Consider the following 11,916-nt stretch of genomic DNA (forward strand, 5'->3'; position numbering starts at 1 on the left):
GGAATCCAAATTTCAGAAAATTGATCATTTCTTTTTACTCCAGTATTCAAGGCCTGATGTTCAAACATTAACACTGACAGGAGTTACTCTATCTGGACACAAGGGAAACAGATCAATGTCTGTCATAAATCTAAGACCAATACATACATAGCCTGAGTCAAATACATAAAATGATGTTTTTATAGCCTCTGGTAGAAGCTGTACAATACACACACAACAGCTACCACATAGCCCGCGAAATTCAGCAAGAGTTGCATTCGCAAGATGAGTTAATTCTTCGTGATGGTCATCTCTTCCGCCGCTTTGGCTCAACCTGCAAATTCAAATTCATGACTTGTTCATCATACGTATAACATTACACGATGAATGAAAGACCCAACGTGAAAGATGATGTTGGCAACGAGACAGCTCTCTCTATGCTTAATACGAGCTATATACTCACAATAAGATTTTCCAGTTCTATGTCATGATTATAATTATCATTTACAAAGCATAGTTCTAAAATGGTCACAAAGGTCATTGCCAGTAAGTAATGCCACTGGGTAAACAGACAGCAGCACTAAAACATAGTCCTTTCAAAGATCCCATCACTATCTGCCAACATGAGATGAAAACGCTACCAAACAACATCTTGCAGAATACATTAACCAAAAGGACAATCCAAGTCAAATCATGTTCTAACAATACCACACATTGGACATCTCAAGAAATTTTTAAAAGCCTCTATACTGTTCAAAACAAAACAAAAAATAAAAGAGAAATTCAAACTCTCACAAAATTGGTAAGTAGAGATTGTGACTTTTAAAGAACAAAATGCTTTACCATAATCTCTCACTTGATTCAATTATTTCCTCAATGAGTGGTGCTACATGCAGAAGATGCATCAAACATTCAAAAGAATAACAAAGGACTGGAATTGACAGGTCAAGCTTAAAGACTTCAACAAGAAAATGAAGACACCTGTGACTACAATCAGAACTATATTTTCTTTTTTCACACAGACACACAGATAGACCGATAATAAACTTTTATATGCATAGTCCTCATTTAAGCATCAGTCATGATTGTCTTCAAAGACCTCCTGTTTACTTATTAAACACTGTATGGAAAAAAAATAAGCATACCATGGTTATCAACTCAGCCTCACTGATGTAGCATGGTCTTGAAAAAATATAAAATAACTACATCTACTCTACCCCTCCCCCACACTAAAAAAAAAAACAAAGAACCAGTTCTCCGATGTAATAATCAATCAATATAGTTAACAAAAGAATGATCGGGTCACAGTTTATAGAGTTCCCAATTTAGGAATGAGCACAGACGAAATTCAAAAGATGGAAATCAGAATAAAGTACACAAATCAACTTAGTGAAAGAACCACTCAAACAAAGTGAACATGTTGAGCACAAGGACAAGAAATGTCAAGGTGAATGCACACAATAAATATCATTTATACCACAATCAATAATTTCAGCCATAAATACACCCACATACAAATTAAAAGAAAACATAAACCAAGGCTGCCAGATAGGATTACATAAAAGAACTCTGGAAATATTAAAAACATATTTAAAACTCTGAAGAGTGTCTATGTCATAATATCTATGATTCTATTTATAACCATCTGACATCCTTGAATCTTTAACTAATCACACTTTGCAGAAAATTAATGTTAAAAAAATGCCTAAATCTTTCAGATTAAAGAAAACCACGGGAAAAAGTTTTCAACTAAGCAAGTTTGTTTACATGATAATACAAATCTAATTAGATGTTCAAGGGTACTTCCTTTTCATGGAATAACTTTCTTTTTTACACCAATCTTCAAATACTACAACGGATGGGTTCCCATTCCCCCTTTAGCCTAGGAATAATAATGCCTCTCTAGTATGATCAGGGAAACTGAAAAGGAACATAAGTAGAAGTGCATCTCAACTCAAATTGTTCGTGACTGGATGCAGGTAGTCTCACCTTGACATCAGATCCTGGTGATACAGAAAATGTAGCATGGGGTTTCTTCATGTCATCATCAGATGAACATTCTGAACAAACAAAATGTTCCAATTTCTTTGCTTCTTCAATAGTCATGCCCACGCAAGCAGGATGGTACCTACAAAAAACCTACCAAAATTGAACAGTGTTTCTTTCATAAAATCTATAGGGTCACAAACAGAAAAAAAAAGTAGCACTACTTCTCAGATACTCCTTAAATTTAACAATCTTTTACAATGGATGAATTCTTGTAGCCAAATTAGGTCAAAGCTTATCAGAGCACAAGAAATCAGCCCCTGCATCATTCAATTTGGATTGGCTGACACATATTGGTAAATAGAAACAAAGAAATCCAGAATCAAGATATTATAGGCTGACAAAATACTGTTGATGTAGACACATCAAAAGTTTAAACTCCATAAAATTCATCCTGCTATTTCTTTTATTACATGTAGCTCCTTTGTAAACGAAAAATGTTTTATATGTTCTCCATTTCCTGCATTGTTCTCAATTGTTTTTCCTTTGACGGAACAAGCTGAAAGCCTTGTAAAGAGCGACATGCAAAACATGTGCATAGACCAAGACAGAGCTTGAATAACAACGAAAGTCATGAGTGCATTAAAACTGTTGGACTTGGGAAAACATTTTCCTAAGGCTCCTTGAAGTCTTTTTGCTATCTTTATCATTCTTCCTTTTGTTTAGGGTCAGCAGCCTTTTAGCTGGCTCTGCAGGAGCACAAAATTCCTTCATCCAAGCAAACAACGCATCTAATGCTAAAATTAGAGAACCAGACAACCAAAAACCACTCACAAATGTAATAACAGTAAACAAAAAAAAGCAGAATATACTGGTTTTACCAATCCTTGCACCCCTCACACTGCACCATGAGGTCATCTGGGTTATAAGGCATCTCGCACTTGCAATACCTTCAAAACACAAAACCAAACTAAATCAACAAAACAAAACCCACCATTTCAAACACTTAAAACACAAACAACACCATTATCTCAGTAAAAACAGAAATAAAAAAACTTACACAGCAACACGGTCAGGCGTGAAAGCCCCAGTGGCAGCTTTGTACTCAAACCTACAATAGTAATCCTCAGCACCTACATTCTCAAGCTTGGTATAATTCTTGAAAGAGTGCACAATACACTTCCCTTCAATTGTGTGAGCACTCTGAACATCATAATGGTCAGACAAAAACAGTTCCTTTGCTCCATGGAACTGCCTGCGTCCTCCAATAGACTCTTCAGGCCTATAATACCACCTCACACGCACCTTCACGTTGTTCCTACTATCCTGTTCGATCTTCTCCACGCGCGCCACGTACGGTGGCTTGCTCGTATCAGAGGGGCGCATCAGCACACAGTCCCCAGCTGCAGAACACAAAAAAAAGAACACACCTTTCACTAATCATCGCAACACCCACATGGCTTCAAACCATTCCCTCCCCTTCCCTCAGCAAAAGAAACGATTTTGAGGCCGTTTACGCAACTGGATAGCTGAAAAGGCAAAAGGGTTTCTTGCGATTACCTCTTACGATCTTGTTGGTGCCTCTGATGGTGTAGGAATCCAAGTCTTTTCTGCCTGGCCTCGTTTTTGCCATGTTGTGAAGGGTCTCTGTGAAACTCTGTTCCAACAAAAAGGGTTTTGGGTGAAGAGTTGGAAATGCGAGGAGTTGGAGCTTCGGCAATGGCGAGAACGGTTGAATTTCTCTGAGCCAGAAAATTTTTTTGGGGGCGAAGAAGAACAGAGGAACCCTAAGGTTTTTTCGTTCAGTCCTTTTGAGAGAAGAATTAGAAGAGGGGCACGAGAAAAGGGAGTGAGCGTGACGCTCCTTATGCCAGTGAGTTACAGTGATTTTTACTATGACATTGTTAACACGGTCTTGGTTCATTGTTACTGTTGGTAATAGAACATTAATTAAGATTTGGATTTGGTGTTTTGCATTTAGCTTGCTGATGTGGTGCTACCTGCCAATATTGCCCCTATCGCCATTTCCCATTCACATCTATTGGCTTTGACCTGACCATTTTTATGTTTACTTGTTTTTCTCTCTCTCTCTCTCTTTTTCGCGGTAATCTAGGGTATTCTTTTGTCTTGAAGCAGCATCAGTTTCCACAGAAAAAACCAAAGATCAAAGATACTCTTGTCATCTCATTTATTTCAGAAAGAAAAAGTGATTTTTTCCATGGCGATGAGTTTATACATGAGAGAGAAAATAAGGTGATAAATATATGTTGTGAAACAATGATAAAAGAAAAGAGATGGAAAAAAAAAAGAGCAAAGTGAATGTATACAAAATTGAACAGTGGAAAAAAAAAAAAGATTGCTCCTGAAAAGAAACGGTTGATCCCTTTAATTAGAGTTAGTAAAACTGTTAAAGAAAAATCCAAGGAAAGTGTTTGCCTAGCTCAATTGGATGCGCCATTATAAAGCGAATAGTACAACAAAATAATGAACGTTATTAACTCCAAGGTTTCCTTTTTTCTTTAGTCTTTTTCATCTCATTACTATTTACTTCAGACTCTTGTCTTTTCCTTTATTGGTATTGTCATAATAGTGTTAGGTACTGCTCGTTACTGCAAGTAATAATAATGAAGTCCAATTAGATCGTTTAGGTGATATTACAGTAATAGTATATAGGATAGGATAAGATATGACTAGTGGGGTGAATCCTGAGGCTTGAAACCTGTTGTGTCCGGCTTGCAAAGAGTGCACTAGAGTAAGAAGCACCAAGTGAAGGAGCGTTGTTCTGTTCTCCAAGGCATGAGCAAAGGGAAAAGAAAAACACCTAAAACCCGATCCAGGGATGCTGTACCATGAGATTTAACATCTTTGGGTGGCCATACTTGGCGCCGAATGCCCACACCTCTGTTCAATAATTGAAAGCCAAAGATAAATTATATTGGTCAAAAGGGACAAATCATCAAGGTGAGGGGAATGACAAGCAAGCTTATCAGATTTTCAGATCCAATGTTTTTGAAAGAACTGTGAGACCAGAGTTCAGGGCCAAGATGTTATCATTAAAAACCATGAGAAACCAATCCCCTTAACCGAAATTGAAATGGCATACAAAACATTATCCTGGTTGGCGTAAATGAAGGGAAGCACCAAAAATAGTTTCAGCCTCAAAAAGCATTATGCCAAACAATTATGATCTTGGGGACCATCACTTGTGTCAAGCAGTAAAATGCTGTAGACATTCAAACGCTGCAAAAACAGGTCCAACATTTTAAGCATACAAAACTTCCATAGTAGCTGGTTTACCCACATACTCGTCCCTAATAATATTTTGATCAGTTAAAATGTAATGAGTCTAGAAAGAATATTTATAACTTGAATGAATGTATGGCTATTGCTTATTTCTTCAATCCAAAATATGATTGAAGTAAAAAGGAAAAAAAATGCAACTTACATTGGAGGGAAGAACATTAGTGTAGATTTCATGTAACTAGCTTTAAAATTTCATCTAAGATCTCCATCTACTAGTTCATCTTGGTTTTCTCTGTTTGTTAGGAATAATTCTCAGTATTCATGGGTTTAAAAAGATTTTGAGGGAAATTTCAAATCCTAAAACAGGAAAACCTGTCTAAATGCAATTTTTCGTAAACACTAACCCCCTTTTGCATACAACTACATAAATGCTACAACAAATATTATAAACAGCATAAAAAAAAATCAAAGAATACATAGATGTTACAACATATCTACAAGAATATAAAATGTAACACATACCCTAACAGAATCATCATGATAACACATCTTGTATCGAAAAGTTATGGAAAATAGTACCAGAACATGCCCAACAAAACCATCAAACTTACAGAAAAGAGGACAGCACATCAAGCAGTACTCAAGCCTATGCCAATTGTGAGAACTATAAGAGGCTAATAAGTAATAACATTGAAGTATCGAACATGCCAACAGGGGGAAAACAGTAGCATAACGATCAAAAGACAGAAGGCTAAGGCTGAATGGCAATATTTTTGTGAACCATTAAATGACAAACAATAGTTCAGTGTACTTCACTGAATAACTGTCTTGAATTTTGGTAAAGACAACATCAATAACAAAGCACCTAATAGAATCAGGATTCAGATTCACTATTTGATAAAAGACACTGGGTAGCTTGACCATCAGACTGCTAAAGGGAAAAACAATACTTCTAAATGCTAAAACCAAAACCTACCTTCCAGAATCAATACTGTGACATGCTAGAATTTACATGGTGAGAATAAGGCTTTGCTGCTGTTTTTTTTTATCGACAAGTGTTAGTTATTAATTTATTAGTGGAAGAGATTACCTCTCCCTCCCCCCCCCCCCCCCCCCCCAACCATCAAGCTAACCTTATAATTCCTAAGGCTTTGTTGTTGTTGTGTTGATTATAAGCAAGGAACTTAAAACCCACACAACAAACTCGGGAGCACTCACAAAAGAATGACTAGTAGAAAGGGCTAGTAGCACCACCCCTAACTGCTACCCATTTAAAATTCTAATTAACAAAATGTAAGAACACACACACAAGAAAGAAAAATAAAACAGGTGAAGAAAGAGTAACAAAGATATACTGAGTTTCTGACAAATAATGAGCAGAAGTATGTGCTTTGCCAGAGGCCCCAACTATGTACCATGTTTCTTTTGTTGCCAATTCTTTATGACAGTCTTACTGATATCACTTATAGTATTAGTATATGTTCAATCTTAAGTGTATTTAGTATTTACCCATCGGCCAACTCAAGTAAAATACATAAAACTAAATGGATTTTATATCCAATTAATCAACTAACTACAAGAGCTTCAGCCAAAAGAAGAAAAAACATTAATGGAAATATTTCTTTCATAACTCAATCTAAACTAAACGTGAGCAATGAGAAACGAGCTTCAGATTCCATCACATTAAGAAAGTGCCACCTAACAATATCAATTCCAATTGGCACATAGAACATCATCAGCAAAAATATGGAATTAGAGATCCTGGTATTTATAGCCCTACATGTGTGTGATTGTATCTATTGCTAGATCAAATGAGAAAACAAGAAAGTGTAGGAAACTAAAAACTAAGAAATGTTCACAAAAGCACGTGGTTTGATTAAATTGTAGGCGTGTAAAGAATTAAATATGTTCTTTGATCAAATATGATGTGAGTGCTGACAAGTGACAAGTGATTCGCATGTAATTGCATTCTGTCAGTTTCAAACGGTACCTAGAGAAATTCATGACAATAGGAAAAAAGAAAAAAGCACGAAGTTTTGGTGATTTGCATTGTGATGAAGTGCTTTGTGGTGAGAGGCTATGTGATGAAGCGCAAAGAAGGAGCAGAAGGAATCCATTTACGAAGGGTAGAAGAAAGCTTCACTTTTGGCCATGGAGGAACAAGAGAGAGAAAGCTTCACCCACTGGGTTGAGTTTGGAAGGGAAGAGAGAGAGAGAGAGAACAAAAATAACAGCTGCTTCTGACTTGGGCCTAGCTACAAAGCCCACTTCAAAACTGTGCTTGCATCCGTTTTAAAGAATGGGCTTTTACTTGAAGGCATAATAAGAACGGGCCTGACTTCCAAAACGAGTTCTTAGCAGTTAGCAGCACGTCTACGAAGTAATAATCCGCACTTTGCTTGAAATTTCCTTCTTCAGCGTGCTTTTCATTATTTAAAAATACAAGTTTGTGTTAAATTTTTTTTATTAAAGAGACTAAGAGAGGCTCAAGTTTGTGTTGATTTCGTTACTGAAAAATGGTGGGGATTATTTGATGGAGTTATATGAGATTTTACTTCATAGCAAAAACTAGATTAAAAAGAGAAAATTCATGGAGTGTTGTTTGTATTTTCCGTATCTATAATAATATAAAACACACACTTATACCGTTACATTTTTTTATTGGACCATATTAAATGTTATAAAATGGTTATTGTGAAGTCCTATTATAGTGAGTTTTATCTTGTAGTTGACTATATTTTTTTTTTCTGTGGTCAATAATGCCACGTAGTAAACGCGATAGATGTGGGAACAATTAAAATGTGTAATTGGGTTTTAATATAAACGTGAGAAAAGTGAGAAAATAACGTGTAAGATTTTTTCTGAAATTATTGGAGGCTGTCAGTTGTCAAACAGGAGAGAGAGAGAGAGAGAGAGAGAGAGAAGCATTGGACTGAAATGCTTTGGGTTTCGACAGATATGTTAATTGTCATGTTCTTTGTGCATGCTCAAAAATTCTATTTTTTTATTTTAAAAAATATGTATAATATAATACCAGGAGCTTAGGTATATTTAAAAATTTTATAATTTTAGTTTTCTAAATTTCTCAAAAAAAAAATTCTTCAATTTTAATTATAATATTTGATTCCCTAATCTTATAAAAAATTATTAATCCTAATTTTTCAATACCAATATCAGATTAAAATTAACAATTTTTTTATTAAATTTTTAATAATTAATAATTTTTATTTAATTTATAATTAATTTAATATTTCTAATAATCAGTTAAATTAATAATATATTGGGGAATAAAAATTATAAATTTATAAAATTAAGGGAATCAAATATTACAATTAAAAATTAGAAGAACCAAAATTATAAATTTAAAAAACTAAAATTACAAAAATTATAATTTAACCTTAAATTTTTACAAATATGGCAAATCTTAACTCGTCTTTACATTTTTAATTCATAAATTTATGTTTTTTAGAATAATTCTTATTACCATTTAATGGTAACATAAAATTATCTAGATATGTTTTGTCAATTATTGTTCTGAAATAACATATATTTTATTTATTTTAAATATATATTTTATTTGTTTAAAAATATATCTTGTCATCAATAAATTGCGATAAAAAAATTTAAAATCTATAAAATTATTTTACAAAATGCTAACCTAAAATTTATTATATTTACACAAAAATAAAAATTATATTAAATCTATAAAAATTAATTCCTCTTAGGTTAATTTTTTTCCTTAATTTATTTAATTGGTATAATTGGGTTCTTTTATTTTTAAAATATTAATTAAAGTCTCTTATTTTTTTTTAAAATGGATTCAATTTGATTTTTTTTCTATGGAACCAAATTGAATTCATTTTAAAGAAGTAAAAAGTCTAATTAAAATTTTCAAAGAAAAACTAAATGAATCTAATCTAATAAATAAATTAAGGAAAAATGACATAATTTAACCTTCTACTTTTAAGGTTTCGAATGGTCCGAGTGTTCTATGGCGTATCATTTGTCATCTTTAAGTGATTATTTGCTGGAAAAGCTGTCACATTTTGTGGTCCACAATTTTTTTTTTTTATATATGTGTTTCACAATATCTCAAGTACATATATATTATTGATCATTGAGTACTCATGTTGATTACAAAATAAATTCAATTGATTTAAGTATGTATACATTACGTGATCATTAATTGGAAGTTTTAGTAATACTGTAAAAAAAAAGAAGTTTTAGTAATCTTGTCAAAAAACGAAGAAGTTTTAGTAATAACAAAAATAAATTTAAGATATGCATTTTGAAATTATATTAAAAATAGTAAAGGGCCAACCATCGTATTCCTAAATGGTAAATTACACATTCATCAATTAATCATTTTTGTTTTATAATAAATCTTTGACCACTTATTTAACCATCAGAAAATTGATATGATTAATTAATGTCCATTTAGATTAACTATAGCTTTAGTCACATCATTTGGAAGTTTCAAAACCTCTCGCATCGATGTCCAAAATCTTTAAAAATGGGGTATGATTAATTAATGTCCATTTAAATTAACTATAGCTTTAGTCATATCATATCTTGGGTTTGAAATGTCAAAATAGAGAGAATAATTTGATTTTTTTTTAGAAATCATGATTTCTTGTTTTTATTTTACAAATCTTATCAAATCCAGTAGGTAGGTTTTGTGTGTGTGTGTATATATATATATACACATGTATGTATGTATTTTGTTTACAATTGGTAGGACTGTATTTTACCCTTACACATTCATCAATTAATCATTTTTGTTTTATAATAAATCTTTGACCACTTATTTAACCATCAGAGAATTGATATGATTAATTAATGTCCATTTAAATTAACTATAGCTTTAGTCACATCATTTGGAAGTTTCAAAACCTCTCGCATCGATGTCCAAAATCTTTAAAAATGGGGTATGATTAATTAATGTCCATTTAAATTAACTATAGCTTTAGTCATATCATATCTTGGGTTTGAAATGTCAAAATAGAGAGAATAATTAGATTTTTTTTTAGAAATCATGATTTCTTGTTTTTATTTTACAAATCTTATCAAATCCAGTAGGTAGGTTTTGTGTGTGTGTGTGTATATATATATATATACATGTATGTATGTATTTTGTTTACAATTGGTAGGACTGTATTTTACCCTTACTGAACAGCGTATTTAATAAAATAAAATAAACTATTTAAAAAAAAAAATCATACATAGGATTTGTTTTATATACAGATCATTTTTTTCTTACAACGAGTTTAAATATATAATTTATTTTTTAAAAAGATTCCAAACACAACAAATAAAGTCTGTGACATAAATTTTCTACATAAATCAATTAATACATGTCTTTTTGTTCTTATTCCAACGAGAAGGAGACAACTGAAAAATTAATTATTTTCAAAATATGAATGCCAATTGAATGAAGAAATCGTTTCTCTTATCAACAGAATTGCGCTGTGAACAATGACAAATACATGAGTAGGACCATACTCCACCAAAGTGGCAAGTTTGCCTTCAGGATAGGGTGGGAGAGGCTCTCGTTGATTTTTTTACATAATATGATTTTTTTTTTGTTTTTTTTACATAATATGATTTTTTTTTTGTTTTTTTTAATTAATATGTATATTTGATGATATGATATGACATACCCCGTCATAACTTATGTGAGGATTACTAATCTTCTATTCCAATTTCAGACGGGGTTAATTTGTATTTAATAAAATCATTCAACTATTTTTAATTTTTATTTTTGTTTTACATCATCAACTACACAAGTCACAGAGGTTATAATAATAATAATAATAATAATAATAATAATAATAATAATGATTTTGCTGATTCCTATCCTTAGGATATTGATAAAAACAATTAAAAGGAGATTATCATTTGTCAAATAGTAATATATATAATAATCCTGACTAAACAACATGCCACCCAAAACCACTATTCTATTCATAACACCACAACCAACCATCATTCAAAAAATCAAACCGGTTGGCAGTTGCAGACCGAACGAGCAACGTACAGTATCAGTTTCCTTTTTTTTTTTTTTTTGGTTTATCTCATTTTTCATTTAGGCTTTGGTTTGTTTTTTGTCTGATTTGCATTTAGATATGAATTCTAAGATTATTATTGTAAAAATCAATAAATTTAACATATTGATTTGTGATTGTATTTAGGGACGGACCTATTTGTTGTTTAAGGAGGCCATGACTCTCCCCTCATTTTTTTTAACAAAGTTTCCTAATTAATATTTGATTATAAATTTTTATTTTATTAGTTTTTAATTATTAGATAAGATTTTACTCTATTTTTAAAGGTTTTTTTGAACATTGTACATGTCTTGTGGATTTTTTGTGTGGCTCCAATAAATAAATATTCTTAAAAAATATAGAATAAAATTAGAAAAGTTATTCAATTTTAATTCTTTTGAAATTTTTAAATTAGTAGAAATGTAGAACATATCTTAATAAATTCTTTTACTAATAGAAGATATCATATTAAAATACATAGTTTAACGATTATTTATGTATTGATATCATAAAATAATTTTATGATATAATTTAATTACAAATATTATTTATATAATTTTTAAGTTAATTGTTATAAAAGTCAATAAATTTACGATAGACAATAATGCGTGATTATATGATTATATAAAATTAGTTGATAATGCATATTTCTTTTTTTCATATT

The 11,916-nt window shown here is 31.7% G+C and overlaps 1 protein-coding gene across 1 annotated transcript; it reads right to left on the reverse strand.

The window, feature by feature from the left end:
• On the reverse strand, positions 1–4,205 carry LOC114375653 (chromatin remodeling protein EBS-like). The gene is made up of 5 exons (XM_028333502.1): positions 3,526–4,205; positions 3,026–3,368; positions 2,847–2,915; positions 1,969–2,107; positions 1–313 (listed from the first exon to the last, which is right to left on the reverse strand). The coding sequence occupies exons 1-5, from the start codon at positions 3,887–3,889 to the stop codon at positions 287–289; spliced, it is 942 nt and encodes a 313-aa protein (XP_028189303.1). The 5' UTR covers positions 3,890–4,205; the 3' UTR covers positions 1–286.
• Positions 4,206–11,916: the final 7,711 nt, after the last annotated feature.

The sequence above is a fragment of the Glycine soja genome, chromosome 11 (assembly GCF_004193775.1).
Source record: "Glycine soja cultivar W05 chromosome 11, ASM419377v2, whole genome shotgun sequence".
Taxonomy (NCBI): domain Eukaryota; kingdom Viridiplantae; phylum Streptophyta; class Magnoliopsida; order Fabales; family Fabaceae; genus Glycine; species Glycine soja.